Raw genomic sequence first — 26,569 nt, 5'->3', positions numbered from 1 at the left:
TTTTGTTTTCAGACTTTGTCAGGCTTTTTCCTTACATTTATTCATTTAGCTGACATTTTATCCAAAGCGACTTGCAATTATTTACCCATTTATACCCTCAGGCAATTTTACCTGAGAAATTTTAGGGTAAGTACATTGCTCAAGGGTATGACACCAAGAGTTGGGAATCGAAACTGTGACCTTTGGGTTCAAAGGTCTAACCACTCCACTACCGGCTGCCTTTCTGCAGACTTTTGTGAAACAAAAAATTATCTATATTTTCCTTCTAATGTATAACTTGAGAAAAGTGAGATGAGATGTGATATAATGAAGGGGTATTGGTATATTCACTCACAATGGATAAGATGGGTGTCAATTTTGAGGCTCAGGTACCCAAACAAATTTTTACCATTGAAACAAATGGTAATTTATGAGAATTCACCTTGCAAAGGGTTTTTCAAGAACAATTCCCTTCGTAAAGTGTTACACAGAAAAACTTTTAAAAGTGTAAAAGCAAATGAAATACATGCAAAAATAGCTCAGTTGGTGGCACTTCCTTGACACTTGAGAAGATACCTCATTATACAGCCGGAGAAAATAGCAGTTTTCTATAACTAGCTTGCATTTTGAATACTCCTTTATGGTTAAATCACTGTCCAGTGAGGTACAGGGAGCATAAAAAACACGAGTGCATGATGAAGGAATGACACTTCAGACTGTCTTGAAGAGGACTCCAACTAATACATTACATCAACATGGCTAACTCTCTGATCACTGGATTGCAAAGGTTACTCAAATCCCACTTCGATATTGAAACTGAATTTTGTTTGCACATGAATATTCATCTGGTCTTGAAACTAATTAACAGAATTTTCAGTTCATAAAACCTATAAATCAATTAAACACCCTGGGAGATCCAGAGAAACACAGGTCATCCATCTGTGAAACAGCTACAGTGCAGTTCTTATCAGCATTGTGAATGTGCTCTGTTAAATTCAAAATTCAGCACTGTTGTTAATTTTACACCGCAATCATTAAGAAGACAATCTAGTACCAAGAAATATGATAGCAATTCGATGGGTAATTACTAGACCCTACAGTAAACTCGTTCACTAAATCATCCTTGCTTTCCAACATAAAAGTAATACTTTAGTTTCATTAGTTATGGATTATATGTGCTCTTTTAATTATTAATTACATCTTAATTAATGATTACTTATATACTTCAGCTCATAATGCCTCTTGACTGAATAAACTGTTAAATGCAATGTTTAATATTGGAGTTTGGCAAACAGAGAGAGGGCAGTTTCTTATGGTTCTTGAGGACAGTAAAATATTTTCTTGTATTAGTTATTTATCCTTGCATTGATTCAGTGTTACAAGGTCCTGAGCAAATAGGATTCCTGTAAAAATACAGCTTTTTTACAATTACATTCTGCCTTTTATTGTTACAATTGGTATGTATGAATACCAGAGAATGAAGCATATTTGTAAGATTAATATATGAGAGCAAAACAGTTTAGCTGACATCTCAGTGCCTTTGATATCTCTATCTCCCTCTCTCTCTCATAAAAACAGAAACCTGGGAAGATTAACAATTTATAAATAATGTGCAAAGAATATGACTACAATCTTATTCAATAGTTTTCCTTTTTGAAAAGCAACATGACTGATCCGACCACACCACACGTTCCTTTGCGTGACCGGCTGGTTCTCACCGTGACCCGGAATGGCGTGGGGGCAGTTGGCTCCATGCCAGGGGTCTTGTCCTCACCAGTGCCAGGCATGCTGCGTCGCCGACCCACTCGCTCCAAGGGGATTTCTCCTGGAGGCACAACAGATCAGAGGTCAGAGGCACAAGGCCAGAAAAACAGAGGGACATCTCACAGCAGTGTGATGCAGAAGTTAAGGCAACAGGCTCAAATTATCATCCAAACCCAGGCACAACGTTATCTAACTGAAACCCATAACTGTGAGCATTACATAAAACTACATTCAAAGTGATCAATAATAAAATGGAAATTCAACCAGGGAACAATATAATATGGATTATAGATTATTTATTGGTTGACCACAGAAAGAAGGTCAATCTTTAGTATTATTTTGTAGAGTTCAGAGTTTAGTGTTGACCAATCAGGATTTAGTGCTGTGAGTTTTGTTGCACTCGCTGACAACCTAATTCATTCTAACGGGTGGAATTGAGTTCTGAAAGGAAAATGATTTAAAATATGTTTGAACATCCTTAAATCATGAATATTTTATTCATCAATTATTATCATCATTATTATTCATTCAAATCATGCTATGAGAGTTGAATTCCATTCATTGTCAACAACCCCTTGTCCTGAGCAGGGTCACTGTGAACCGGAGCCTAACCCAGAGACACAGGGTGCAGAGTCAAAGAGGGAGGGGACACACCCAGGACTGGACGCCAGTCCATTGCAAGACACCCCAAGCAGGGCTCAAACGCCAGACCCGCCACACAGCAGGCACCGGCTGAACCCGCCGCACCACTACGCCGCCCTGAGAGATTAATTGTGTAAATTTATTATATAGCTACTTGTATGATATATGCTGGTTCACATGGTGGATTGTGACAAATTAACTGTACTCTAGAATCAAGTGTCTGCATCCAAATGTCTCCTTATCTCGTTGCTTTTAGAAAACCGGCTGCTAAACAAGTAAATGTAAAATGTAAATGTCAGACAGTTGCAACTATTATTGAACTGAGTTTTTAATTGAGCATATGAACTAACGCATTTTAGTGTTTTAAACCCATGTTCCTAACATGTTAATAATACGTTTTTGAAAAGAAACAGACATTTGTACAGGTTTAAAAATAAGATCAATAAACAAAAAAACCCCTGCATGGATTCATAAACGTTTAAATATTAAATTATAACAAAGTGTTTTGCTAAACTTTTAGACAGTGAACATCAAATTGCAGAACCACAGTCTAGAAAGATGACAAATATTTGAAAATGTTAATTGCCATGTTGATTAATATGTTAATTGCATGTGTATTAAAAATAAAAGATTGCGATGATCAACAAGAGCTGTACAGAAATTCGGAATTTTACAAGTTAATTTTGTTTCATTCTGGTTAACTTTATTTTATCTGGTGAATGATTTCACTCTAGTTCATTTGTTGCAATGTGTTGATGGGTGCAACTTCTGAATATTATGAGCTGTATTAACCTTTTAATTCCTAATTAAGATTAAGAGTTTTTTCTCACTTTAGTCCTGTTTCTCCTGATGGGACACCACTACACTGCATTGTAATCGGCAGTCTGTTGATGTGTGAATTTTCCAACATAATGAGTATATGGGCATATATCCCTCTTAACTCAAAAGATGACACTGGCTCCGTATCCACCTGCACTTCACGTGTGTTGTCATCTTTGTCTGCCAAAGCACATGATTGTCAGTGTACCTGAACTTCATACTGAAAAAACATAACAAGAAGTTGTTGCTTTTTTCTTATTGTATAGCTTATTTGCTAAGTACTCACTGATAAGGTAACAAACTCACCGTGCCTTCTAAACAGAACATTAGTGTCAGAATTAGTAATGGAATATTGGTGAAACATTTAAGATAGACAACATTCTGTCAGTTGCAATACATTTACATACATTACATTTACTCATTTAGAAGACACACACACTGTCTGAACCGCTTGTCCGTGGAAGATGGACCGCGGGGAGCCGGAGCCTAACCCAGTAACACAGGGCGCAGGGCTGGAGGAGGAGGGAATGCACCCAGGATGGGATGCCAGTCCGTCGCAAGGCACCCGAAGCGGGACTCGAACCCCAGACCCACCGGAGAGCAGGACCCGGCCCAGCCCACTGCACCACTGCGCCCCCCATTCATTTAGAAGATGCTTTTCTCAAAATCAACATATATCTCATAGAATAAACAAGTACAAGCTGGTGAGCAGTGCCCTGACTGGGGAGGGGTTGATTTGACAGACAGGTCCCCCCTACCCACCCCTGCTTTGCTTTAAGGAAATAATAAGGACCAGCTGCTGCCATGTTAGGAAATATCAACAAGGATTTTAAAAGCAGCTGGGCTGAGAACTTGAAAGGAATGAGTGGGATCATGGGGGGGGGAACAGGAAGGCTCCCTTGAATGGGCTCAGGATGTGTGGTGTGGGCTAATTTTTGCAGCGATTTTGATGTTTTTGCCTGTTTTCTGTTTCCTCATTTTGATGGTAGTTTTAAAAAGCTTTTTCCTGTTTGCTAACCTGCTGTCTGATGCCTTGGTTGTGCCCATGTGGCCATAACTGGCCACACAAACCACCTAACTTCTATTCAACCTAATTCTTGCTTCTATCTAATTTTGATGTCCTAGATGAATCACTGCCCAGCTAGATTTAATTTTCATAACATAGGACTGTCGAAAGTGTAGCTGTTAGAGATAATGGCTTGTAGCCGAAAGATTCTCAGTTCAAATCCTACCATTGCAGCTTTTCCTTTCAACAAAGCATTGTAACCTGTTTCAGTATAAATATACCTTTCTTTCCTTCATTTTTATCAACCGTTTTCCTATGCAAGGTCGCAGTAGTCTGGAGACTATTTTATGTAGCACCATGGTCCTGGAGGAACGTTGTTTCGTTTCACTGTGTGCTGTACCAGCTGTAAATGGTTGAAATGGCAATAAAGCCTCTCTTGACTCTTGAAAAGAACGGTCCAACCTGGAAAATACACCAGTTTGTCGTAGAACATTGACACACGCTCTCAATCACTGGCACATATGCACACATAATGAACAATCAAGAGTTACTGGTTCACATGAAATGTTACTAAATCAGACAATGTGGAGAAAGAGACTTGGCAATTTGAACAAAAAAAATTGACACAGATAGTCTACATTAAGAATCCATTATACAGTAACATATGCATATGCAGCATTTCTCCATTATCAACCAGAGGCAGAAATATGAAGTTTTTAAAAAAAAAAAAAAAACTCTGCCCTTGAAAGAAAAGCAGGATTTATGTAATAAAACGCTTACATATCAGATTACAAAAAGGGTACTAGGTTCCAAATTAATTTTTTGCATCGAAAATGTACAGGCATTTATATGATGGCATGTGCTGAATATATTTACCATCAAACAGTCATTTCTAAACTTTTTTCTCTGAGTTGAAACTGGACAGTTTTATCTGTACTTTAAACAAGATTGAGGTTAGCAACAGCAGGCTGAGAAAAGGAAGAAGCACATAAATATAAATCATTAGCATAAAGATGCGCTTTGCATTTATTGGTTAGCCTTCATTGGCCTATGTTGTGCATGTAAATAATAAACAACATAGCTGAGGAGAGAACCTTGTAAGACTTCAGTAACCTCGAATATTCTGAAATAATTCTGACACATACAGTCACACTAGGCTGAGTTATAGGGGACATAAAGCTTTTGAAACTGGGCACTTGATGGTAAGGTCTGAGGGCTCTCTACTTTCTAAAAGTGATACAGTAGTACATAATTGGTACAGGCTCACAAAATAAAAACATCATTACAACAAAAGTGCTACTAGTCCCATTTCAGACATGGATTGCGATTTCAGCATGAGAAAAGGAAAGTTTAGAAGCAAGTTTTATGCAATTTTTCCCAAACATGAATCCCTGGGGTAGCAACAGCTTTAACAAACACATAGCTAAAGTTCTTTGCCGTCACACATCCCCTAGTTACTACTTACAGAGTTGATGCTCCTTACTCCACAACGGATGCTGTCTCTCTTATGACTGTCCGCATTCCTACTCCGTGCCAATGGCACCACAAATCTCCCATTGATGGTTTTCAGCGCTTTTTTAAAGCACACTACCCGAACTTAGTTCAAGCAATCTGGGGCTTAATATCCACATTCTTAAGGAACACTCAGCAGTTTATGGTAGCTAAATCCCAAATGAATGACAAAAGATCATTTTCTTCCCCCATTTTTAACTTGTGCTATTCCAGTTTGCCGGCAGATATGCCTATGTCAGCAGGGGGTATCAGTGCACAGCTGTGATTATAGCATTGCAGTAATGAGAGTACTAACATTTTACCCAAATTGCTCTGCATAAAAATGTAACTTTTCTTATAACTAGGCCTGTTGCTCTTGAAGTAATGGAGCAATGAAAGACTCCACCTATCCACTGGAAACTCCTTGTATTCCTCTGTACTGAGCATCTGATTTTCCTCCATTAGTCTGCCATTATTTTCCACCACCTCTCATTCTCATCCTCTGCGCTGGAGCCCTGATTCAAAAACACTGATCTGACATCGCTACCGAACAAGCTAGGTTATTACAGAATGCTAACAAAAACCCTGTCACAAAGCAGGCAGCAATAATGCAAAGCCATTAGCATGAGAAAAAATATCATTTGACAGCTCTAATTATTGATATAACTGCCCTAGATTGTAGTTGCAACCTCTTCTAGGGAGCAATACAGGGCACATTCAAGAGAGATACCAGTAAAATGCCATCAGTGAAATTATTCCCAGATGGATAATGTTCTTCCAGAGATGAAAGAAATTATTTAAAAGAAAGAGATGAAATACTTCCTCTACTACACTGACTTCATATGCATACATAACATGATTCTTTTACAACATGTTAAACATGAATGTGCCCCTTAGATCTCAACAACCACATCCTGAGCAGCTTGAACTTGCCGTTGATGGAAAAACTCAAAAGAACTGAACTTCCTTAGAGCCCTGCAGCATCTCCTAAAAGGGGAAGAGATGCTTGCAGTTATTCCAGCTTGACTAGAAATCAGGTGACACCAGTCTTTGAGATATGGCTGAATCTCTCTGCCAGTGAATTTGTTTGAGGATATAGTGTCGTACCTCTGGTCTGCATACCATTGTACTTTCAGCTATGGTTTGAAAATTGATACCACAGAGTAAAAACAACACATCTCTTCCCCTCAAAGGTACCAAGACAGTGTGACCTCAAATCTATACAAAAGCTTCCCAGCCAATTTTTGCCTCTCATTAGGCTTAACAACTCCTTACCCTTTGAATTATGGATGAATGCATTAAGGTAGGACTTTATTCGTTATCCAGCTTCTAAATGTCTTGGTGAGTGGAGGACCTTTGGCTGTGACAGAGTCAAGTCACCAGTGACTAATACAGCTGCTATTGCCATCCACCACATTACTGGAAAAGTGTGAACAATAGCTAAAAGGGAAAATTATGAAGACATAACGATGCAGCTCTCAAACACATGGCTCCCACTCCTCTTTAGAAAGCCTTAATTGCCTTTGCCACAGTTCATCATTGCCTTCAGTAGTGAGCTGGGAGAATGGTACGTAAGTAACGAGGGTCACAGAGGGAGCGGGCATTACAGCTAATTAAAATGTCCATCACAGACACACTTATTAATGTCACTGGGGTGGTTCATTTCTCATAATGACTGTGGAACACGGACGTGAGACACAAACAGAAAAACGTGCAAATAATATCCAGTAGATGGATAAACTTCAGACTGTAAAATGGAGTGTTTCGTGTATCACGTGTTATTCCAAACAAACCCTTAAAAATGGTTTTGAAGGAGAAATTCAGCTCTATCTGCAAATACACACCTCATGTTCAAAAGTTCTTAAATTTATATTAAATCACTCATAATCATATCTGGGGTGAAGGTGGTGGATGGGTTTGGCTGGGTGCTGCTCTCGGGTGGGTCTAAGGTTTGAGTCCTGCTTGGGGTGCCTTGTGACGGACTGGCATCCCATCCTGGGTGTGCCCCTCCCCCTCCAGCCTTGCGCCCTGTGTTGCCGGGTTAGGCTCCGGCTCGCTGCGACCTCGCTCGGGACAAGCGGCTTCAGCCAATGCGTGTGCGTGTGAGATGGACATACACAATGCATTGTCTCACCAGTATAGTGCAAGTCACAGAAAAGCCAGTTGACTCTACCCACACTTCTTTCTCTTTGTCATTACCAACAGACCTTGGGGGTGATTGTTTCCCAGGCACACAAGCTGACCAAGAGCAGGTCTACTCACTGGGGGAGTGTGCGGTGGCACTGACTGATGAGCGACGGATGAGCTATGGCAGCTGCCCGGAAAACAACTCCACAAACAATCAATAGGTGCGGGGGTGAGCCTGGATTTCTGCCATGGTGTCATTCATACCTCATTAAGGAGTTTATCCATGCAGGAAATCGACAGGGGCTGCACCACAAGGGACGGTACACTCCACCTGTCACCGTTCCACACCGGGTCAACTTTCATCTAAAACGCTACGTACCTTTCTACTTCACTGCAGCCTTCCAGACACAACTCTGAGGGCTGTGACAAGAGGATGGGAAGGAAGCCAGAGTTCAGCAGCCGGCTATTGTGGGTATGACCCTTAGCCAAAGCTTCTCTCTTGCGTAAGAGGAGTAGTGATTGCTACTATGGAATGTCTTTTTTTTTTTTTTCCCCAGTTCCTGCAGGATCACTGTTACTGTTACAGTCAATCACACTTGAATTATTTTTTATTCTTTTTTCTCTGTTTTTTTTTTTTTGCTTTTAAGAAGTACTGCTTCTTGTAGTGTAAAGAAATACCTCTGTTTGGATAGAAAGTCCCAATAGTATTAATACAGCATATGTTCAGTCATACAAAACTTAAAAGCAGGATCCCACTGACTATTTATAATTTTAATTCTTTTCTAGAATGTTTCAGTCAGGAATATTACAGTTCCTCATATAGTTTTATTATTAATGTTTGTATCTGTTTCTATAGTTTTCTAGAAATATTGATACTGCTCCTTTGACATTTCAGCCATATTAATTCATGCTCACACACTATTCTTTTCCTATATTTTTGGGGATTTTACACAGACTCTCAGATTACTGAAATAAATCCTATCTCTAGCCGAGCAGTAGTCAACACATGATCATGTATTACAAAGTTTTTTAAATTGTAGTTATTTTAGAAAAATTTAAATGAGATTGAAACAAGGGGTCCTTTGTACTGTACTCTTTGGTCTTAATGTTTTGGTCCTGTTTCGTTCTGATACTTTGTGAAATGTTAATATTTTGTGAGTGGAAGTTATGCCAAAAACAAAAGGATACCTAACTTTTACTGGATGACTTCATTTGTATTAGACTAGTCTTCATTTCAGCTCCCTGGATGAAAAAGACAACTTCATGTCACACCCAATTTGCCACCATTGTTCACAGAGTCACCTCTTCGGAACAAGCTTATTTCAGCCTCTGCAGCGATTTTGAAACGGATTCTAAAAGAGCACTGACATTTCGACACCTTCATTACTGCTTTCAGTCGGAAGTGGCAAACAACCACACAATGTCATCGGTTGCTGGTGATGGTACTCAAAAGGACACTTACACTGCAAGGCTGACATTAACACATAGGCGTATCTGCCATCAAAAACTCCTTGACTCACCTCCAATGAAAAAAGTGGAAAAAATTACTTAAGTCAATGGGGTTCAAGATATTGAGCATTTTCAAGATTTTTACCCTTTTTTTTTTTTTTTTTTTTTTTTTAACTAATCTTTCTCTTTGAACTTTTATATAGCAATCAAAAGACACCACATCAAGTGAAATAGACAGAGAACAACAATGCCAAAGTGACACAGGAGAAGGAGAGAAAAACTAGAAATAAACTGAAATCACAAAGCACCTCAAAAACAACTAAACCCAAAAATAATCATAATTAAAATCAAAGACTTTTACAGGTTATGGCCTCATTTCTTCCTCCGGGATGTTTGTTGGTTACAAACTTTTTTGCTCTGATAAATTATGACTTCTTTTATTAGACAAAGGGCTGACTTCATTGGCCTGAAAGTTATTTGCAGGAACAATACATAGAAAGGGAAGCATAGTTTGCGGATTTTGATGTTTCATAGCCTAATACTCAACGTGTAACTACACATCCCACTGAACAAGCAGTGCCAGACTGGGTACTTAGCAACTCTTCTATACTGTAAGAAATATAGTGTGAAGTACCTGCATTTAGTAATATGATAAGAGATGGTTGGTATTTCAGACATTTATTTACAAATGATGAAGTGAATTTGAAGATTGCAATTCCAGGAAATGCAGTATGTTCACTACTTCACTTTGGGGAAAACTAGAATAAATGTCATCTTGACAGAGTGTGCCCAAATGCAAATCAGCAAGAATTATGCCTGACACCACCCCAACAGTTACACAGTGGCACAATGCACAGTAAAAAAAAAAGGGAATCACAACCGTAGCTGCAGCTCCACGTAATGAGGTACAGCTGGCCGTGCCTAAACTAACTGCTGGGTAACAGACGTAAAGCTGCCAGCTGAGGCAAAGAGCATAGACACAAGAGTACGAAAAGGAGCACGAGATCCCATTTTGTCGAATTGCATAGACTGGGCCTGGGAATATTCATAAAGTGTCAATTCCTATGTTTGTGTTACTTATACGCCCTCTTTAAGGTTTTTTTTCCTCTTTCTTTTTCTGAGTCCCCTGTCACACGAGTCCAGCCTTACACCTATCCCACACCTTGGTGGTCAACTTTGCTGACTAAGGGCAGTTCTCCATGTCATTTGGTACACCCCATGCAAATGCATGCACATTTCCTGCATACCAAACTCACTTCAGAAAACCCTGGAAACAATCAAACTGGTGGAGTGTTCCACTGTGTTTACTTCGCACCAGCATCTTAAGATGCTGCTCCTTTATTTTGTCTGTTGTCATTTCTTAACACAGGCAGAGCGCTGAAATGGTTCCAGATATTCACTTGGTTGGTACATTCTATCAAGTGTTTTCACTAGACAAGAGAGGACAAGCCTGCTCTCAGTGATCTAAGTGAAAAAGAATGAACATGCAGTAACTTTTACCAGAACAAAATCTGGGAGATACACAGAGGCAAAGCTCATCAGAAAAGACCCCAATTAATCCTTGAAGGCAATCTTTTTAATGCCACTTTTCTGTTACAGTAGTGTATCTATTCTCAATGCCACTATGCTGCCTGAAGCATCTGCTAAAGCAAATGGAAAGTTGGAGATATGAGGAATAACTCACAAAGTAATGTGGCATGTCTATTTGGGAAGATGGAGTATAGGGGTAAAGGGGGTGCGGTGGCGCAGTGGGTTGGACCGCAGTCCTGCTCTCCGGTGGGTCTGGGGTTCGAGTCCCGCTTGGGGTGCCTTGTGACGGACTGGCGTCCCGTCCTGGGTGTGTCCCCTTCCCCCTCCGGCCTTACGCCCTGTGTTGCCGGGTAGGCTCCGGTTCCCTGTGACCCCGTATGGGACAAGCGGTTCTGAAAATGTGTGTGAGTATAGGGGTAAAAAGAGGTATGAATGTACCATCATTACATACAATAAGAGAGAACAGAACATATTAGGGTCCTTTCAGTCCCTGTATGGAAGCAGCAAGAAGACCTTGAGTCTCAGCAAGAAATACCTCACAACTGTGTATCATCACAATTTCACCTTTAAATTATTCCTAATGCATTATTATTACATTTTGTTTTCCAAACTAACTTTTTTTTCTGTCAATTCAGTTATTTTGCAGGAAGAATTCAGATTAGAGACCTTACACAAAAGTACCACTCTCGAAACACAAAATGTTATGTAGTTTAAAGTATCCCACTAATTTTTATGACTCCTTTAAGTTGGGATTTCACTGTTGTTTACATCATTTCATTACACATTTCAGGGCCACCAGGTCTGATAATGTCAACAGGAAACATTAACAAATATTAACTATATTATTTAAACCTCAGCACTCTGTTCTCTTCCATATAAAGACATGACAACTACTGCAATGCATATTCTTTAAAAAAAAAAAAGAAAAAGATTTTGTAAATTACACTAATGCATTTAACTTCCTTGTTTAATTCATTTGTCATGTTCAACTCAACAGACAAATGTTAAAGGTACTTCTGTCCTTTGCTATCTCATTAATAAGGCAAATTACTATCCATAGGTACACACACACACACACACACACACACACACACACATTTTCAGAACCGCTTGTCCCATACGGGGTCACGGGGAACTGGAGCCTACCCGGCAACACAGGGCGTAAGGCCGGAGGGGGAAGGGGACACACCCAGGACGGGACGCCAGTCCGCCGCAAGGCACCCCAAGTGGGACTTGAACCCCAGACCCACCGGAGAGCAGGACTGCGGTCCAACCCACTGCGCCACCGCACCCCCTATCCATAGGTAATCTTTTGTAATTTGATATCCTGAATGCTGGTCGCCAGTAATTAGGTAAATATATTTATTGCATTAACTGCAATATTTGCTAGATGTTCCAGACTGTGTTCAGGAATGAGCATTGTACTATGTTTATCTGGTAATCAGATAAATTATGAATTCACCATAAGGCTGTTAACTACAGCGTGTACCTGAAGGCTTCTGTCAAATCTGCTCGATGCATTCCGCCTTCCTTGAAGGAGTTGTAGTCGGAATCTATACCATTTTCATAGTTTAAACTTTCCTGTCTTTACAAAGAGGCTTCGTTTTGGGACGTCTGTGACCTTAAATCATCAAATCCTGCATTTTTTGTGAACAAAGAAAAAAGACATACTAAATCAGTTTGAGAATGCATTATGAATTGCATAAATTTCTTTCTATTTAGAGTTGTATTATAATCACTGACTATGTGAACACTCCATGTGATTCATAACAAACAACGCCTGAATAATTTGCTAAAGTCTCTAAACTCAGACAATATTTCCTTCTCAGTGCAAAGGATGCAAAAGCAAATATGATTAGAAGACCTTCAGAAATCAATACATAGACTTCAACAAGTTAAATTTCTTCAATCAGGGAACAACACCAGAAACAGAGCATTGCAGCTTTTTAATAGAAGCTTCATTCAATGGAAATGATTCAGTGCACAGTGTTGTCATCAATGGATTAACCAAGGAAACATGTAAGAAAGTTCATGAAGAGTTGCCTTTCAAAGAAACTAGGGCATGGCAGTCTTACTGGGTCAACTAGTCTGTGAGAAAAACTTGCAAAGTTACACAAGATAGCACCCTGGTCTTACACTATCATATTAAAATTTGGAGTTGACGAATGCTCTGAGCTCCAGTACAGGTGTATGCAGAAAACCAATAGAGGGAAGAACCCCTCTACTAGAGAAGTATTTCAACAGAGTCCATGCATGATGAGTGTGCTGTAAAGCTGAATTTTATTTGTCTGTTCATAAGCTGTCAGGCTCATGAATCTGAAGTATAAACACAACATCAGTAGGTACTAAAGGGGACAACCTAATGGAGGCTTCTGCTTAATTTAACATAAAGCATTTGCAAATTTGTCAGCAAAGTAATAAAATGTTCAAAGCTTAGTAATGCACCATGTTTAAATAATTGCTATGAGAACACCCAAAATGTCCATATTTTTACTTGGTAAAGTGCACAGCTTGCCCAATTTAATGCACAGTTTGGGGTTAGTTTCCAGAATATGAACATCAAAGCACAACTCTATTTTAAGTACTTTGTGTGGGTTTTGTGGAAAATTAATTTTGAACACTATTTGATTTAAAAAGGAAACATTTTGCAGAATGTCAAGAAAAATAACTAATATATTTAGAAAAATGCTAAACATTGTGCCAAAACATATTTTTAAAACACTTATATTGTCAAACAAGACTATATTATTTATAAGACTATTATTTATATGTTTAAATCACTGCAATGTTATTGGAGAATTTTATTGTAGTTATACAAAATATTTTTTTTTTTTTTTTAAAACAACAGTACAATCACCATGCTTTATGGTAATACTGTTTTGTGAATATTGTGTTCATGAAACCTACCTGCGCAATCTGAAATGCAGCCCATGTCACATGTTAAATTGAACTGAACATGCTTTTTCTTTTCTCAGATAAATGCAGATTGAACTAGATCATCAACTTTGGTGGCATCCAGTAGAAAAATAATATTAATTTGTAAAAGAATCCAGAATCTGCTCGTTTGTCACAGTTTCAGATATTCTGAGAAGGATAACATTCATAATTTCTTGGATAAATATGAAAAGAGAACCAACCAAAAAAAAACAGAAAGACGTCCTAACTTTGAGAGAGAAAGAGAACCATTAACAAGCCATGTGAAAAGCAGCAGAAGACCGAAGGAGGGGAGCATCGAGAAAATGGCCTGTTACCCCTGTTCAGTGCTCGGCTCCGGCTGCGGGATCGACTGCGTTGCCTTTGCAGCCGGGCTCGACTCAGCAGTTTGTAGTAGTAGAGCGGTCTCCCGAAACCTTTCCTTGCCATGCTTGACATGGATTCCCTAAGAACTCTTGTCACTCTTGCACCTTTAACTTTGGATTGAAAACACTCGGAGAGGAGCGTCTGTCTCCTGTTGCTCTCCTCAAAATCAGAGAGGTGATCCTAGCTCATGCAAGTTGCAACACCTCCCAGGACAGACTAAAACAGATCTCGCCCTGAGAGAGAGAAAAAAAAAACTCCAGCCCTGTGGCAGATAAGGGTCTTATGCCTGGAGTAGAGGAGATCTGCTGGTATGTAGTTGTCAAGAAGAACAGAGGCTGGACTCAAAATGTGGCCTGGGCCCGCCTCTCCAGGGGAATGGCTCAAATCTGGAACATTTGGAAACCATTCAGAACTCCCCTCAACCATGTGCAAGCCATTTTCTCTTCTTTCACTCTACAAAAGGGCCATCAAAGATGAATGACTTCTTCCTGATTTCCATACACTGCACCACAGAATACCACACCCTTGCAACCCACCCACTGCCTCAATCTGTGCAACATAAATCACTTCTTGGCTAGCAGCAATACCATCATTTCATGAAAAATTATGCTAATTGTGAAAGTCCTTTAATCTATTTTTAAAAGAAACATAAGCAAAAGAGAGAAAGGAACTATGAAACTGAAACAGAGGTCTGGAATGCTGCTCAAACTTTGGAGTGCAAGGTGCCTCTATCTCTGAGGAAGAAACCACTCAGTCTTCACTAGATATTGCAACTCACATCATAGAAAAGAAAGTGAACCGTTAATTCCATTTGTTTTTCTCACCCGTCTCTCCTCAAGCACATTTTATTATTCTCCTTCACCCCTGTAGTTTCCATGAGGTTTCGCTGGTTTACAGTAGAGAAACCTCTCCTAAAATGGTTTAATCCTTTTGCTCATCATCAAAGGTGGAGGTCAGTGAGTAAAAAAAAAAAAAAAAAGTAACCGAAATGAAGGAAGAGTGTGAAAATTACATTAGCATTCAGAGCACGTGTTTTGAGAGAATGGAATAATCAACGGGTTCGCTGCAGACCCGTGGCATTAATTAGGATGACGTGCTGTTATTTCCCGCACAAAATTCTTTAGTGCCGTACTGGACCATATTCCATTTTTTCCCCTGAAAGGGGTAATGATCAACACCTCTACTGTAGTATCAATATGCAGACATCAAGATACTTACTCATTTAACTGAAGATGTGTAGATTCACTTTTAAAAATTACCACCATCACAACTCAGAAGTATTTTATTGAAAGCTTATACTACTTTAACAAAACTTCTATTATACTATACATACATGAGAAAACACTTTGTTCATAATAAAGATTATTATAGAAATTTAAATAAAGTCCTGAAACAGATGATGTTATGGCAGAAATGTGTAAACTACGTGTGAACCAGGTAAAATCTTTTCATTAAATTTTTGATTCCTGCATGTTTTGAAGTAACGGCTTGCCAGGCCCAAAAAGAGTGAATGTGTGTCTCCGTTAAGTCTCAGTCATCATACTGCGGATGAGGTCTATCCAGAACAAAACACGTTCAATCCGTACCTTGTAATTAGAGGTGCTGTCAGCGCCATCTAGAATGCTGGTGAAGGGCAGATGCTGAGCCACCAGCAGCAAGAATAGGAATTCTGAGCCCCATTATTCATGATTTCAGTATGCGCCAGGAGTTCCTCTATGACCAGCTTACTCAGCTGAAACTGAATGGACAGTTGCGGATTTTATATGATATGACGCATTTTACTGTGGTGCCACAGGTGCGACAGCGTGCTCGTGCTATAAGATATCCTAATAGGTACACAGACGCATAGAGTAGCACAGCAAACACTCACTGAGGCTGAATTTAATATTTTTTGTAGACTGCATTGACATCTAATGCAGAGAAACAGGATGGCACGTTGAGCTCTCTCTTCACAACAGGACCACCGAAATAAACATGGGCACTTTATGTTTCTTTTCATGTGCTCCTAAAAACATGCCATGTGTGGGACGCTGTGACTGCTATTTCAAAAGAAACTCGCAAAACAGTGACGTTCAAATGCGGAAAAAGAAAAAAACAAAAAGAGGAAAAAGGCAGAAGAGATTTAAAAATGAAAAAGCAAAAACGTACATGTGTTGTGCACAGCTTCCTTGAAAGCACTGAAACACATAGAATTTCCAATGCTGCTCCCAGGTACCTCTCCTTTAGCACAATTTACAAAACTGTTTCCTGCCATTTCCAGTGCTTTTGTAAGTAAAACTTTTTTGGCACAAGGTATCGAAGTAGTTCGGACCTTGTAGCCTGAAGGATGGCAGTTTGAATCCCATCCCTGTTGCAGGACCATGATCAAGATTCAAACCCTGAATTTCTGGCGCAACAACACGCTGCTTTTTAGAAAAATAATTGCACGTTCGCTTAGGTTACCTTAGCATTTACTCAAAAGGGTCTGAGAGCTCAATACCATTTTTATAACCACTCTGTAACACACGTGTACAGCTATACGGGAAGTAAGGTTAGGCTCTATGACTTCGTTGCAGTATTTGTCCGTAATGTTCAGTCGACTTACCCTAAACATCCCCGAAAAGGGAGGTGGGGGGGGTGACACATCATTCAAAACACACGAAAAGATTAGCAGAACTATTTTCAAGGCAACAGTAAACAAAGGGTCCCGACCAGTAAAAATAATGACTGCTGCAGAAAACTACTCACCTTACCTTGAATTTCTTTTGTGAAGATGCAGCTTTACAAATGGGTGAAATGTGTAAAATGTGTGCGGCCTCACTTTGGGCGAGAAGTTATTTCTATTCAAGTAAATGGTTTTGTAAGGCCAGCGCTTGATGTCTTTTCTATTTAGCATGCAATTTGAGGCGCTACAACTTATGTACAAAGTTTAAAAGCACAATATCAATTTAAGTTTTCCTGAGTGCGAGGAAAAGCCGGATAAGGTTCGCACGGAACAGATGCACACCTTCCTTTCTGCCGTACCTTTCACTCTGTTAATGTGGCGCTGCGCATGGAAGATGACAGGCTCATAAACAAGGCGATCTCGGTTCACCGCTGAAAGGGGACGAGTGCTATGGCTGCACCGAGGACCTGCCGTAATCTCTCATTGCGCCTTGCAAGTTCAGTCTCGCTCCGCAATGCTGTTGCGCCATAGCTAACAATGTAACATCAAAGCTCTCGAAAGTGTACCAAACAGCTCTAGGTTATGGAAAAAGGCGAAATGAAAACCTCAGACCGGGGGTGTGTTTACAAACACAGGTAAATTCCATTTAGCAGGTTCTACACAAGTGGAGCCATCCAGTCGGATCCACAGTGTTTGTACTCCAGACTTTACTCCTTATAGAGCTATTTGTCTGGTTATGCCTTGGCATGAATTAAGATGAAGCAACTATTTGTTTAAAGCAAACAGATTACAGTGCAACAGAAAAAAAATCAATACCGTGCTCAGTAATTTAACTTTGCATTGATTTTAAATAATAATCCTTTTCACTGTCTCCTGCATTTCAGTCCTACATTTTTGCCTCTCTGCCAAATGACTGATATGTGCAGATGAGCCAGTGCTGTAGCAGGGTGGCACAGTGGCACAGCAAGTAGCGCTGCTGTCTCACAGTACCTGGGTGGTGTGGCAGGCCGTGGGTTCGATCCCCCTTGGTCTGTGTGGTGTTTGCACGTTCTCCCAGTGTCTGCGTGGGTTTCCTCTGGGTGCTCTGGTTTCCTTCCATAGTCCAAAGTCATGCTGTTCAGGTTCACCCAGAGTGTGTGAGTGACTGAGAGAGTGTGTTCCACTGATGTATGGATGAGCGACCCATTGTATGTAGTCTATCTAGCAGTGTAAGTCACTGTGGTGAGTAAGGTGTGTGGGCTGGTAACACTACATAAAGTTCATTAGAACATTTGCTTTGGAGGAAAGCATCTGCTAAATAGATGATCACCAACGCTACTGGTGATGATATCATAACAGTCCTGTCATACCCATCTGAACCTCATCATAACAGAATGATACTACCTCCCATTTTGTCCAAAGCAGACTCAGAAGGGTCATATCAATACTACAAAATGTTTAGGAATCAACGAGGCTACGGAGATTAGCTTGGTCCACCAAAGGAAATATTGCACTGTAAATGGAAAAGGAATTTCCTTGTATGTATAGTGGTGTATCAATGGTAGGGAAACCTGTGCTCATATGAAAGTGAGTCCTTATGCAGCTTCTGGGCACTGCCAAGTTACTCAAAAAAAAAAAAAAAAAGCAAAGGAAATCACCTATGGGTTCCCACCACTGCATGAAACATTATGATGGATTTCCTCAGTTTTTTAAATTTAGTTGTGCCCTTCGTCCTTGGATTTACACTGTTAACTGAGAATACATAGATATTTCAAAACATTTCACTTCAGGAAGTCTTACACAAATGTCTTCATAATGTATATATTCACATACAGATTTGTATTGGATCTGCAATGACATGAAGCAAAGTTGTAAATCATCTTCATTGCAGCACTTAAAAAATTAATGAGCTAAGTATTTTCTTACATGCTAATGTGTACTCAGAAGAATGCCGGTAAATGGTTAGTAATATCATTTGCACTCTTATAAGGCAGAAACTAACACTGGTCCCTCTGAAATAAAAAAGAACTCATACTCGCACAGTACAAATCAGAGTCTGAATGTGTTAAATCTTTGCTTGTTTGACGGCAGATTCTGTGGGGTAATGCAACCGACCGCCGCTTGTCCCGAGTGAGGTCACGGTGAACCGGAGCCTAACCCAGCAACACAGGGCGCAAGGGCAAAGGAGGAGGAGACACACACAGGATGGGATGCCACGCCGTCGCGAGGCACGCCAAGTAGGACTCGAACCCCAGACCCGCTGCACCAACATGCCCCTCACGCAAATAAATCTAGATATTTTCAAATTTCAGTATATGTGAAAGAAAGGAGCAGTAGGAGAAATAGACAGCTATGATGAGATGTGCTACATTTCCTACCCCCAAGCACTGATTCAGCTGAAAATTATGGTGTCCCCAAGTACAATGTAGACGCACTCCCAGTATCAATCACTTCAGATTCCTGCTCCAGATCTCCAGAGCATCTGCTCTTTGCTCGCTGAGGATAGGGACGCATGATGTGTTTGCCAAACATACACAGAGAGCACAGCGTGCAAAACCAGCTCCAGATAAACGAGCGCAAATCATTTCATTTGACACATCCTCACCGGAGTTGTTACCTCCGAGAAGTAAGGAAAGCACTGCAGTGCAGGAAATCATCGGTCACAACCGAAGCTAAACTGAATTAAACCTATTTTTCTCCAGTGAGTCACTGAGCGCCGGAGCCCTGCGTCATTAAAAATGCAAGCTGTGTCGAGCCCTTTAACACGTCTGCCACGTGTTCCACTTCCTCCCGTGAACCCCGTGCTTAAAAGAAAACCCATTATAAACTCGGCAGCACTTTGAAAGTCACCAGATGGAAAAGGATTCCGCTGCGGGCCCCTTTCACCTCTGAGTCTATCGAGCGCAACTGCAAAGCGCAAATTAGGGATTCTGCAGCGATCAGCTCTAAGATGAAAAGTCTCAGAGCAACTCTATCACTTGAGCCTCACACACAGGCCTGGAGATCAGCGAGGGACAGCCAGGAATAAAGTGGAGACACCCTGCCTGGGATGACCTGGACAAATGTCTTTAAAGAGACAAAAAGCCTCTTACTTGTCAGCCAAAACCTGGTTCTGCACATGTGACATCAAAAGGTTTTGCTATACCGAGATCAGCTCTATATTGAATTTGCTGTATTTGATATTCTCATGTGGGATTTTGGGTGAAATCACTATTCATTGACATTTATTCATTTAACGCACGCTTTTCTCCAAAGGAGGGAGTGCAGGGGTACAGCGGGCTTGACCAGGTCCTGCTTTTTGGCAGGTCTGGGGTTCGAGCTTGGGGTGCCTTGTGATGGAGTGGCGTCCCGTCCTGGGTGTGACCCCTCCCCCTCCAGCCTTACGCCCCGTGTTGCCGCGACCCCGCTCGGGGCAAGTGGTTTCAGCCAGTGTGCGCGTTTTCCCCAAAGCGACGCACATCTCAGAGAAAAATACAATGAGTGCATTACATCAAGAAGAGGAGTTCACGAGTATTACGTAGACAAATGAATAGGGACAAAGTGAAAATGACATTTGGAAAAAAATGCATATGTCCTAATATGTTGACTAATCAATTATATACTTAAGTATTTCCTCATGGGACCCAACAGAAAAGGTTTGTGGATTTATTCCTAGGATTCACTTCCTCCATCTCAAAACATGGTACCGTTTAAAAGCACAGAACATCCACCTTAAGGTCCAGTGGGAATGAGCGCTGTAGCACATCAGAAGATGCTTTTAAAAACATTAGTACTTTACAGCGGTCAAAAATGAATGGGCAGGGCTCAGGAGGACATGCAGTATAAATGTACTGCCATCACTGACTTTTAAATACCTGTTTAATATATATTAATATCACCCTCTCGATCAGCTAACCTTTCAAATATTCAAAATAGATAAAACGTATGCTTTTTGTCTTTTAGTACTGGGTTGCCGCTTAGGGTTATTCTTAATTCTGTACAACAATCTTATTAAATATGCTGTATATCGTACTCATATACGTGTGCATCTGAGGCACACAGCCCTGTGGTGCCACCTCATCCCTCTCTCGTCTGGCCAAGAGGTCCACGAGCAGAAGGGCTGCGATGAGACCACCGGGGTCAAGCCCCCTCTTACCGCTCCCAGAGCGATGCCTTGGTGCGGGAGTGCAGCTCCCGACGGAGATGCGGTGCCATCGCTTTCCCTTCCATGCCAGCTGTCAGTTACACTTAAGAGGAAATTCAAGTTGACGTTTAACAGCCCATAAATACACACACGAAAAAAATAGCTTGAGATGCAGGCTTTAAGCGTGCCGGGCTCTCATCAGCATCGCTGGCGAAATGCATGTGCCTACTGCCCCCATCTGGTGAAAATGGACACGCGCGGCAGCTGGAGTCCACAGGGCCTGCAGAAGGTGCACGGCTTGCCTTCCACAGCACGCGCTGGCTTACTCAAAATGGCCCTAATCCACCGAGGCCCCCAGCCCCCCCCCCCACGATTAGGCGCAAATCACTAAAAAGATTTATGTTCTAATCAGGAGCGGAAGTCTGCGTTTTCTTTTTTGAAAACGGACAAACGGGTGTGTTGTTCGCCCCCATGTTAGAGCCATTTCCTAAAGTACTTTGATCAAAAGGAGAGCAGACTTTTGTAGGGCTTAAATGGATTAATGTAAAAAGGATCACAGGAGCGCAGAGTGAGCCTGGAGGACAGTGCAGCCAGCGTAGCAGGGACCGTTCCAAACAAAACAGACGAACAAAAGCTTAAATGATGGGAGGATGCAGCCTCTCAGATCCACACAATACCTGTCATTCCTTCTCCTGGGTCGAATCAACGGAACCCGAAAACAGGGTAGGCTGCCTCGCCGATCAATACCCCTCTGTTGAAATCACAGGTCATATTTATTGCATGTTTAGCTGTTCATCATGCTGCATACATCACGTAACCCGCTCTTGCTCCTCGTACCCACCAAGGACCTCGCACCATTCCATATCCCAGGCTGCACCTGCATTCGCTAATGAACCTAAATTTCGAAGCTGAAACGCCAGCAATTTTCGCGATTCCCACCAGCCCCGCTGGTGCAGTTCATCTTGCACAATGCTTTTCAGGGGGGCTGCTGTGCACCGAGTTGCCCGGCAGGGGGCACACAAATGCCCAGATGGCCATAACTGGTGCAGAAGAGCCCTGTCAAAGCATGGCCATTTTGCCCACATCATAAAAGCATTACGGACACAGCGCAAGATACAGACTTACACCATTACACATTTACCCCGAGAGCAGCCTGCCGGAATGTTACGGCAGAAACCCCCGCGCATCATGCTAGGGTCGAACCCGGTAACGCTCTCGAAAATCAAACCGGCACTGTTTAACTCTGCTCTTCTGCGCTCCTCTGCTGAATAAACTAAAGCAAAGACCTGTGAAACAAAAATGTGCCCCAGCATCCTACATACTAACTGAAAAATACAGATGGCACAACCCAGGGGTGGTAACAAATCCTCCAAACACATGGCAGCTGATACCACAATGTATTCTGACACAGAAGTCCAGTGTATCGCAGAACTTCGCTTATTCTCCTCACTTTCTCCCACGAATTTCTCCAAAACGGAAACATTTCAGCCAAATCATCCTGTGCCACTGATATTGTCTAAGAGAGCCTCAGAACAGCTGGGGGTAAACAGAGAACCGTAAAGACGTTTATGATTGAGGTCATTTTCAAGATGACATTTTCTCGTACCCAGCCCCTCCGTGCGCCTTGGGGTAAACGCCAGGTGTTAGTAATCGCGCGGCGCTTCCATCAGTTAATCTCCATTGCCAGGAAAGGGGAACACACACATTCTGATTTGTGCATGCGGCCAGCGTGAGTGTTCAGTGCTTCACCTGACCTTTTGAATCCATTATTTCTGTGCATTTATGAACACATAATGTTCCTTTCACTTGAAAGACACGGCTTCTAAAGTGGAAGGTCAGACAAATCCCAGCTTGATACAGAAAAAGTACTCCGGCAGTAATGTTTTTCCCGTTTTCAGAGACATTAAGCCGCTTTTTTTTCTTCTTCAGCTGCCCGAATCAATGATACAGCGGACAATAGTGGTCAAGGCACCACACTGGTGACCAAAAGTTGGTTACAGCTTTCGTGTCCACTCATCCTGTGAACAATGTCAGCGGAATCCAACCATCCAAGTGCTTCAAGATGTGCGCGTCACATTTACTACGTAATAAGAACTGCCATAAACACAAATCAGCCTCAGAATGGGCTGACAGAATACACGCGGTTGAAAATGGATTATTAGTTAGGGCCTCCTCGCATGTTCTAAATTATAGCATCGTTTCAAATACGAGAAACAATGGAACTCCAAGGGCTTTAATAGGCCATTAAATAAATTAAATGGAATGTATTTAATAATTTCCTGCTATATTTCACAAAGGCAAGCACACATGACCTTGGCATGCACCACTGACTCCACGTTGCCCAGCGAGACTGAACATCGTAGCTACAGATACTCCTCGCACGGACCCATTATAATAAACCAGAATGCTCAACAGGGTGGGGCAGCTACTGGTCCTTGAACCCCAAATGCTTCCTTTCCTCAGTTGCCAGATGGCTTATTTCAGAATAGTACAACAGCAAACTACCTTCTAAGCTTGTCGCTCTGCTTTCTTTTACGACAACTTATCTCTTACTGTATATACCATATTCTTCAGTGTTCCATGTCCCTGTGTGAAGAAGAGCACTTTATAAAATTAATTTTATAAAGGTGTCATGGTGGCACAGTGCCTGGACTGTATAAGAGGATATGGGTTTGAGTCCCCGTTCAGTCTGCCTGGAGCTTGCAGATTCTCTCTGGGTTCACATAGATTTCTGAGGTTGCTGAGATGTACGTCGCTTTGGACAAAAGCATCTGCTAAATGAATAAATATAAATGTAGTGGTTTCCCCTGGGTCCTCTGATTTCCTCACACAGTCTAAAGACATGCATTTCAGGTGGACTGGTGGCTCTAAATTGCACATAGCGTGTGTGTGTGTTACATTGCTCCGGTTTATAGATGAGCGATTGACTGTTAGTAGTGTATTTAGCAATGTAAAACATAATGTACACTGGTTTATACTGTGGTATATGACAAATGGACTGTACTCAAGAATCATCTATTAGTATCAAGATCCCTCTTTCTGTTGATGTAATGCACTTCTTGTACTGCCCTCTGAGATGTACGTCGCTTTAGATGAAAAGCATTTGGTGGATGAATAAATGTAAATTTAAGTCACCTGGGGTGGGAAAAGGTGTCAACTAAATACTACACAGGGGGGCTCGGTGGTGCAGTGGGTTGGACCAGGTCCTGCTCTCCGGTGGGTCTGGGGTTCGAATCACGCTTGGGGCGCCTTGCGACGGACTGGCATCCCATCCTGGGTGTGTCCCCTCCCCCTCCAGCCTTACGCCCTGTGTTGCCAGGTTCGGCTCTGGTTCCCCCCGACCCTGTATGGGACAAGCGGTTCAGGCAGTGTGTGTTCGTGTAAATACGACACAGTAATCATTGGAAGCCGTTTTGGAGCAATGCGTCTACTGAATGTAACTGGAATTTTTAGTTAGTGATCTTACTAAGGTTGGTGGGTTTTATGGATAGCAGCAGGCATGTAGGTTATGAGTAACGGTAACTTACAGACTGACACTGATGCCTAAGCACTAGGACAGACAAAACTTTTATGTAAATGGGCTTCCCGAGGTGTGCAAATGGATGGGGCTGTATTCATCAAAGGAGCTGTATTCAGTTTGAGTACATTTGAAGAGACTGGGGAAAGTTAGGAAAGCATTTCTGAGTACGTTTTCTTATCTTGTTCAGTGAAGAGCTGCAGACTCTCGTTACAACACGCATCTCGCCGACGCGGAAAATTTGGCAAAGGTCTCATCCGAACATGGGCTGTCTCCTTGGGGTATATTACAGCAAAGCATGAAAGGAAAGCATCAACTAAGTCGTCGCGCTCTTAGTCACTCTGCTTGAACAACGTGGACCAAAACCAAGTACTGTTAGTAAAAACATTCATAAATATACGGTATGTGATAAAGAGAAGATGGATAATGCATATGAACCTGACTGTTGTTCAAAAGAGAGAATGCAAACAGGCTCTTTAAGCAGTAAGCTGTGGCACTGCACTCACTCACCTGGGCATCATAGGATCAACTTACAGAAAATGTACTCTGTCAAGTAGTTGCCACAGCGAATCTTTAAAGTGTGCTTATAATGTCTATAGCATAGCATAGCATGCATTTGAAAAAAAAATTACTTGGGCTTATTAAATTAGAAAAAGCTGTCTCATATTGTTACACTTCAACGTGTTATTTATCAAACTGGGTTTTCTTTAGAACAGAGATCTCAGGCTTAACTCTCGAAATTTAGTACGATGTTACATTACAAATTTTTTTTTTTCTGTTTTTGCCCAGCTGTAAAACTCCTACAATGACTGTCAAAAAAGCACTCCACCTTGCTTTAAGAAAAAATAAATTGCTGAGTGAAAAGGCAGGACATTAATCTAAGGAGAACCACGTGAAGTTAGATTATTTTTGCTCCTTTCAGATTCTCCTTTTCAGTCATGGCACTGTGTAGTGGCCGTCACTGTGGGAACATGGAATGGAACCAGCACCATTGTGAGGTCTGTCAGGACTTCCGGGTCTTAAATGAAACGAATCCTGGTCTTTTCCATCACCTTTACAAGGCCATTCTTTCTCTGTCTTCATGAAGGATCTCTGGAATGAAATGAAAGGCCAAAAAAGAACACCGCAGGGAGCCTGAATGTGGAGTGACAGGGAACAAGGAGGCTGGAAGACACGTGCATGTCATTGTGACCCCCTACAGGTACCACCCAGCCACAAAGAAGTGACACCGAAGTGTTGGGAGTGGGAGGACCCGAGGAAATTGCGCACAATGAGGACCGCACTCTAGGAAAGGGCTTTTAGTACCATGCAAACTGCTCCACGCTGAGGAAGCAAAATTAAGCAAATCGAGGTTTCCGAAGCCCTCCACCCCACCGAAATGTCACACACAAAAGCGTACATAATTATGCCTGCCAACCGAATAATGATTACAAACATAAATTCACAATATAATTTGCAGTGCAGGCAACGTGGTTAAAGTTGCTTTCAGTGAACCGACTTTTGGTGCATTGAAAATCGCCAGCATGCAGAGGGCTCTGGGGCACAGCGGCAAGGGCCGTGTGTGTGTGTGTGTGTGTAACGTGCAGAGAATGCTCAGCCATAATTAAATGTGCTCCTCCATGACCAAACACAAAACAGAACCAACAATGAGCAAAGAATGTGTCAGTGTCTGTCCTCTGCCGAACCTACTCGTTAGACAGAGACAGACAGACAGACAGACAGACAGACAGACAGACAGACAGACAGACAGACAGACAGACAGACCTGTGGTGAGGCAGTCTAACAGTGGTTGGTACGACATTGATTCCCTTTCTATCTGGTTCGGTGGGGGGGGGGCAAGGTGATAACTGCAGGTGTGTCCTACTCCTCCCTCTAATAAGGGAAAGATGGACTGTCAGATTCCAAAAAAAAAAAAAAAAAAAAAAATGAAAATAAATAAATGAAGACGACAACATCCAACAGAACCCTGATAATGAATGCTTGTGACTGTCCTGCTCACTCATGTCTTCCCCTCTCCCCAGGGAGACTACATGCCCCTTCTGTGAAGTCAAAATGTATGTATTTTCATCACATATTTCATACATCAACATATTTTCATATTTTCATCATATTTTCATCTAATTTAAATCAGGGGGTGAGACCAGTAAGACATTCCCTTACTAGAAAGGAATAGCAACACTTGCCACAACCCTTACCTGA

At 41.5% G+C, this 26,569-nt stretch overlaps 1 protein-coding gene across 4 annotated transcripts in view; it reads right to left on the bottom strand.

Moving 5' to 3' along the window:
• Nucleotides 1-26,569, bottom strand: part of dab2ipa (DAB2 interacting protein a) — a 156,512-nt gene that overhangs the window by 90,402 nt on the left and 39,541 nt on the right. For 3 of the 4 annotated variants that reach the window (XM_018759463.2, XM_029259560.1, XM_018759469.2), the window contains exon 2: nucleotides 1,698-1,804. In XM_018759463.2, coding sequence (XP_018614979.1) covers nucleotides 1,698-1,804 — 107 coding nt within the window. Of the gene's footprint in view, nucleotides 1-1,697; nucleotides 1,805-14,058; nucleotides 14,116-26,569 lie in introns of those variants that run through there. The other variant, XM_018759464.2, reaches the window with a different exon arrangement.

Source organism: Scleropages formosus, chromosome 17 (genome assembly GCF_900964775.1).
Source record: "Scleropages formosus chromosome 17, fSclFor1.1, whole genome shotgun sequence".
NCBI lineage: Eukaryota > Metazoa > Chordata > Actinopteri > Osteoglossiformes > Osteoglossidae > Scleropages > Scleropages formosus.
Note: the sequence above shows the minus strand (reverse complement) of the source record. Positions and strands in the feature narration are given on the sequence as shown.